Genomic DNA, 7,241 nt, shown 5'->3' on the forward strand with positions numbered 1-7,241 from the left:
GCATGGCTTGCTGCGGGACTGTGGCTCCGTCACCGCTCTCCCGGGGTCCTCAGGAGCGCTGTCTGGGAGTTACCTAAAAGCGGGCTAACGGGGGATTTGTTCGTCTCTACGAACAAGGCGCGAGCATTTTTTGTTGCGGCTCCGCAGTGCATTAAAGGCAGAACTAGAAAGAGCGAGAGCCACTTTCACCTGGTTTATCCGTGGATACGTTTATACGTACGTGTCTTTTTACATGTAACCCATTACACTGGTGAAAGTTTGAGGCTTCCCACACTATAAAGAGTGAAGGAAAGCAAAATGAGCAAAGCGGTTTTAGTTCTTCTTGCTCCGTGTGCAAGCAATTTAAAGCTACACACAATCTCTGCTTCGAGCCTACTGCTAACCGCAACAATTAAAAGTGCCCTGTTTGCATACTTCTGCAGCTTTCGCATGGTATCAGGTCCACCTTTCAGGCTGTCACTTCCACAAGTTGTAAAAGTCCTCATGTTTTCGGCTGTATGTGTCTCTTTTTTTACATTTTCCAGTTAATAGACTCTTCCCCCGTCACTCTTCCCTTTCCTCTGTAGAGATATTTTCATGGTCTAAAAAAACCCCAGTGTTACTACAATATTCTTTGTGTTTACGCTAGATCATAACTTTCTTTTAGGTGTTATCTCCTAGTGCTTAATCAAGTCGTGAGAATGTCTCTATCTTTTCCTAAAAAAATAATATTAAAATTAGCATCCCTTTTCACCTGTTAGAGGTCAGTAGGACTTGATACTCAGTCTTACAATTTTAGTCCTTCTGTGCAAGGTTGTTTTGATGTGTTGCAAGTAATTTATATAAAGAAAAATATTTTAACATTGACATTAGCTACATCAAAAGGCAAATTTGCTGTAGTGACTCCATCAATTAAAAAGTACTTGCCTACAGTAACATGACCTTGCAAATGACATCGATAGTTAATATGATCGTTAGTCATTAACAGTATTATTATATTCAAAAATGTAAATTTGTTGCCAGAATCCACATATTTACCGCTTTGCACGTTTTATTCTTCAGTGTTTCCACATCTTGTATAAAGTGGTCAATTAATTTCCATCCTTTAATCTTGTACAGAATTATTTTTAGCTTGCTTAATTTGGTCAAATGGACCTGAGGAAAATACAAGTTGGCTTTTTTTGTTTTTTTCTTTCAGGAAATTTATCTTTGATTCTGTAGTAACACAATGAAAACTACAGAAGTCTGATGGAAGTAGTCTCTGGAGTATACTCATTATTCAAATATACCAATAATCGGTAAAAAAAAGTGTCATACTTATCCCACAAATTTAAATTGAAGGTTTCTCATATGACAAAGACTTGGTAAGGAATAAATCTCGTTAATACATTTTTGTTTTCTTCTAGATTTGTCGGCATTAATGCATCTGACATAAACTACTCGGCTGGCCGATATGATGCATCAGTTAAACCCCCATTTGATATAGGTTTTGAAGGTGTCGGTGATGTGGTAGCGTTAGGACTCAGTGCCAGTGCTGATTACACAGTGGGTCAAGCTGTGGCCTACGTGAAGGCAGGTTCCTTTGCTGAATACACAGTTGTGCCTGCCAAACAAGCTGTTCCTCTACCCTCTGTGAAACCCGAGTTTCTTACTTTGATGGTAAGTGGCGCTACTGCATACATCAGTTTGAAAGAGCTGGGAGAGCTGTCTGAAGGCAAGAAGGTTCTGGTGACAGCAGCGGCTGGAGGAACGGGCCAGTTTGCGGTGCAGCTTGCAAAGGCGGCAAAGTGCCATGTAATTGGAACCTGCTCCAGTGATGAAAAGGGTGGTTTTCTGAAATCCATTGGCTGTGACCGTACAATCAACTATAAAACTGAAAATGTTGAATCTGTGCTTAGGAAGGACTACCCCGAAGGTGTGGATGTAGTGTATGAATCTGTTGGGGGAAAGATGTTTGACTTGGCTCTTAACTCCTTGGCTACCAAAGGGTGCCTGATAGTTATTGGGTTTATTGCTGGCTACCAAAACCCTACTGGCCTCCAGCCCATTAAAGCGGAGTTATTGCCAGCAAAACTGTTGAAGAAGTCTGCCAGCATCCGGGGTTTCTTCTTGAACCACTACCTTTCCGAATACAAAATGGCTCTGAAGGACTTGCTCAAGATGTATGAAAGAGGAGACCTGGTTTGTGAGGTGGACTTTGGAGACATGTCTCCGGAGGGCAAGTTCACTGGCTTGGAGTCTGTATTCCGTGCTGTAGATTACATGTACATGGGAAAAAACATTGGAAAAATTGTAGTTGAATTACCTCACTCTGTCAACAGTAAGCTGTAAAAACAGAACAATGATATAAATCAGCAGAGAGAAAATGGGCACTTTATGCCTCGGAATTACTAGAAACAATTTCTTTCTTTAAGCTTAGTAATGGATATTATATTAAAAAACAGCATTAAGGTGTGTGTGTGGGGGGGGGTCCTTCTTAAAAGTGCTTAAATTGGTGGCTGTAGCATGGACTTAATGGGCCTCTGTTTGATTCTGTCGCTTAGGCTAGCATGAGACAAGAACATTGTTCTTGACAGAATAAGTCTTGATGCAAAGGAAGATTTAGTCTGTCAGACCGGATTGATAATACTTTATATATAGTTCAGCTCAGGAAAAAAAAAAATCTTTCAGCAATTTTGGTTCCCTGATTTAAAAATAAAATCGTTAGAACAAGACTAAGTAAAGAGTTGTATTTTGTGGTTGCTCTATTAATCTCTTGAAGTTTCTGGAAAAAAATTATGCTCTTCATTTTTTGTCACAAACACGATAATCATAATTCAGTGGCATCATGGATCATAGTAATATTCCTTGACTGGTTACACAGGCAACATTTATCCTCCAATTCTGACATGTCAGTAATATTAAGAAAAGCAACTTGACTTCTTTTTTAATTATGTCTTTCGTAACTATAAACAACTGTGCAATTTTCTTTTAAGTCTTTAACTACAGGTTGCAACATAACTTCATTTTCTTGCCTTTTCATTTGCGACCGTTACTGTTTACTGTCCGATCTTCCCTTTAGTCAGCATTACGAGATGATTGGAGTGGGGTTTTGAGCCATGTTCACGCGTGTTCAGGTCCTGTATGTTTTTTGAAGATTTAATAAAGTTTAAAAAGGTATTTAAATATTTGTGGCATTTATTCATATTGATACGGTTCTCGCTGATTTGCTCCTTTGTAGATAATCTCTTTGTTGCAGGGTTCTTTGACCAATGGTTCTTGATGTGACTTCCCATAATCAGGCTGCTACTTCTACTTTTACCAGATATTGCTTCTGCAGAAGCCCTTTTACAAACAGTAAGACCATTTTAAATCTGCAGTCACGGTACCTCCTACACGCGCTAACGCTCAGCCATAGATTATCTTGTGGGTGTAGTGAAAAGGTTTTGTAAAGTTTTGAAAATTCTTCGTCACTTAATAGATATTATTGACAGTACATACAGTGGGAATTCCAGCTAGAAGTGTAATGTTTTCCAGAACAATAAAATACTTTAAACTGTGCTTGGTCTATATCTTTTTTCCATAGCAAACGTTTCAGATCTTAAAGGCCAATTTTGCTGCATCTTTTGAAATTATATACATTTGTAGGCAGTTGGAGAGATGGAAATTTCCTAAGATCATACACCTAATAATAAACGTAATGATAGCCTGATAATGTCTAGGGGTTGAAGGAAAAAATCTGGACTAAACTTAATTTTTGGGCATTATTCAGGACTGACTGTACATTACATTTTTAAAAGTAACATGTAGGAAAAACTTATATTTTACTCAGTATTACAGGCAGTAAAAAAAGTATTTTTAACTCTGCTTCAGTGTATTTTTATTGTAATATTTTAGTGCATATGTCATTAGCATCGTGAAGAATTGTGTGGAACAAATAACTGTCCTGTTTTTGGGACGTGATTGCCTGCTGGGTTTAGTCCCACTTTGGAGCATTTTGGGGAAAGGCAAACTGGCTTGAGTCTTTGTTCCCATTTCTCCTTTACTCAAGCTGAGCATCAAACCACTGTGATTTTTGTTTTCACCAAGATCTGCTGTTAGAAACATACTTCTCTTTCCTCTCTAATATTACAAATGTTGTGGTGTTTTGTGTGTTTTGCATAATTAGAAAGGTACATTGGCCTTCCAGCTGGATGCTAGAAAGATGCTAACACTCAAGTACGGTACAAGATCAGAGCATACAAAGTTCTCCCTATTTTATTCCTAGATGCATGGTTTCTTTTACTCAGAGAAAAGGCCGTGCCCTTGGTCAATAAATGCATCTTAAGAAAAAAACCAAAGCCTTTTTGGGCAAAATAAAAAAAAATATTACACAATTGGTTACATGTGTGATACGCACAGAAGAGCTGCATAGGTAATAAGTTTTCAAACTGAGTTCCTGCAGTCAAATGCCAAGACCCATCCAAGTGGCCCGATTTTCAAAGGTGTCATCACTGTCAGTTCAATAGATTTTGGTGTTTCTGAGGCAGTGAATTCCAAACGTTTTTGTCGTAAAAAATTCTTCTTGTAACAGGATTCTGTTTGGACACACAGCATTCTACTTTCTTTTTAATATGTTACTTCATATATAACATTGACTAATGCAACTGCCCCGGGCTTTTTCACTGATCAAAATACGGGAGGAGAGGAACCTTTGGAAGGTGTGTAAACACACACACACACGAACTTTAATACTAATTACAGCGTTAATAAAAAATTTAAATTTGTTATGTGCAGAACTTGTATGGCCAGTGTACTATTTCGTAGCCCGTTTGGTGCTTGGGTTGGGCTACGGCCATTGGGCTTGTTTTTTTCATCAAATGGCCATGTTAAGCTGAAGGGGTGACTCAGGATATACATGCTAGCTCTTCCATGAATGAATCCAGAATGAAGTTGTCATTTTTGTTTTTAAAGATACAACTTTGTATCATTTAGGTTGCTGAAAGAGAGCATTAGCAATGGGGAGAGGGTGAAAAGTATTTCTGAAACACACAGATAAGGCTTTTCTGCCGAAATGTGTAATAATTTTTGTTTTGCAGGGGGGAAAAAGCCAACGTGTCTTTATTTAAAAGTATATTCTGCAAACTTACAGCTATGGGAGCAGGGCTGACTTTGAATAAGTAAGCTGTGATGGATTTAAATAATGTTTAAATATTAGATGGATAGGAAAATGTATATGGCATGCACACACTGAGAGGTTTAAATGATGATAGGACATTGAACATACAAGGAAAAGAAATACTGTAGAGTCACAGCAAGGGATTAATAACAATACACTTAATATGCTTGCAAAAAAGGTGTATTAAAAGCTGTGTGCACAGTGGGGACTTAAATGATTAAAAATAATAATACATTTGCCTGGGAAGTACTAAGCATACTATATGTAGAGAGCAGGGATTTAAATAATAATACTATTAATAATAGCAGCTCATTGAGATGTGGTTGCTAGCACTACATCCTAATTTTACCTTTCTAAATGAATTTGCTACAGAGGAATCTGGCATTGTTTGCTGAGGCTAGTAACAGAATTTCCCTTTCCTACACACATATGCTTCCATGGAAAAACAACAAAGAACTAGATGAAGAGCTGGCTTTTTTCCCCGAGTCTGTCACATGTGTGCATACGCACACGCGCACGGACACACACGTACTCGCTCTCTCCTGGCCTGCAACCCTCAGCACATTTTACAGATACGCTTCCTACTTAATTGTTATGCTGGAATCTCCTAATACCTTTTTGAATTAAGTTAGGTTTCTACCAAGTAGTAGTTTGCTGTATATCTGTACGTGTGCGTGTGTGTGTTGTGTATAAAGTATACATTTGAAGAGTGGATATGAATAACTGCTGTGTCATGTAAATACACATAATTACAGCCTCTCAAGGAAAAGTTTGCAGTAGTGTTTGCAGGTATTATATATATTCCTACTTCTGTCTGAGGAGTAAAGAAATTTCTCTGCTGAATAACTGTTAGTATCTATTTTGCAAGATTTACTCATTTTCAGGTACCTAATGTAGCTGCTAGCATGCATGAACAACAATACAATTTATATGGTAAATGGAACCAAATAATGGCTTCACTGAATGTTATGGCTGCACTGAAGGGAAATGTCACGGTAAATAGCTGCCAAATTATGGATCATGCCGAAGTGTCACAACTGCACTAAAGACAAATAGCACTAGAGGCTATTGCCACTGTGACGCTTTTGAGTTATGAAGAAGAGGAGCAGCCTGATGCGAGCCTCTTTGTGTCCTCATTATAGCAAAGGGTTACTGGTGCAGCGTACAAGAAAACCTAGTCCTACGTGGTGGCTAGTTATTAATCTGTTCTTCTTGGCTCTAACAGCTGTAGCAAACCAGAAAGTCTTTTCCTTGCTTTATGAATACATATACACACACACAAACAAAGGAAAACCTGCAGGTTTTATGAATGTAAATGTGTACGGGAAATGACTGGTAATGGAAAAATATTGTAATAAAATAATCTAATCAAAGAATATTATTAAATTTAACATCGTATGTGTCTGAAAGCTTTAGTTGCTTCTTATGCAGATAGATGTGTGAAATATAAGCAATAATGCACTTTCTCTCTTTGTAAAGACTTGAGTAGTAAGGACATTACCAACTAAATTGCTTCTTCTAAACTGAAGTGTGTCCCGGTTTCTTTCATTTTAATGGGAAGGTAATAAAGATGAAAGACTAACATTTTAACTGATGGATCCCTTAAGCTACAGAATCAAAATTTATTATGTTTTGAGGGAATATGCTAAATCCTGAAATGTGGAAAGAAGCAGGGAAATCCCAGGTAAAATAAAAGCAAAGTAACTTTTTTTTTAATATGACATACTTTTATGAATTGAAAATTACATACTGCTCTTACTTAAGTTGAGAAAACAATATTATTCTCTCTTTGGGGCCAAAAAAAAAGGGGGAGGGGATATTTGGAGGAAAAAAAAAAAGATTTGAAAATGGAGGGCCGTCACTCAGCAAGTGGTCTCTTCTTTCTGGGATCACTTTTCAAACCCTGCCTGCGGTGTTGGGGAAGTGAGTATGATGCTCTGCACACTATTGTACACACTGCAAACGTAGCATCCATAATACGGCACGATTGTCAGTTGCTGTTTTACAGAGGGGCCAGGGCTGAACAATCATGGTGGATAAATTACTTTTCTATTCTACAGCAAGTGGCCTTCCTACCATGTGAAGCTTAAGGTCATTGGCAGGGCAGAGAGGAGGAAGCTTATAT

The 7,241-nt window shown here is 38.0% G+C and overlaps 1 protein-coding gene across 1 annotated transcript; it reads left to right on the top strand.

The window, feature by feature from the left end:
* Positions 1-1,385: 1,385 nt before the first annotated feature.
* Positions 1,386-3,135, top strand: ZADH2 (zinc binding alcohol dehydrogenase domain containing 2; the record flags this gene model as incomplete). The annotated part of the gene is made up of 1 exon (XM_010293803.1): positions 1,386-3,135. A coding segment is annotated over one exon (925 nt), but the record flags the coding sequence as incomplete, so codon positions are not given.
* Between the last annotated feature and the right edge of the window lie 4,106 nt (positions 3,136-7,241).

The sequence above is a fragment of the Phaethon lepturus genome, unplaced genomic scaffold (assembly GCF_000687285.1).
Source record: "Phaethon lepturus isolate BGI_N335 unplaced genomic scaffold, ASM68728v1 scaffold29, whole genome shotgun sequence".
Lineage (NCBI taxonomy): Eukaryota > Metazoa > Chordata > Aves > Phaethontiformes > Phaethontidae > Phaethon > Phaethon lepturus.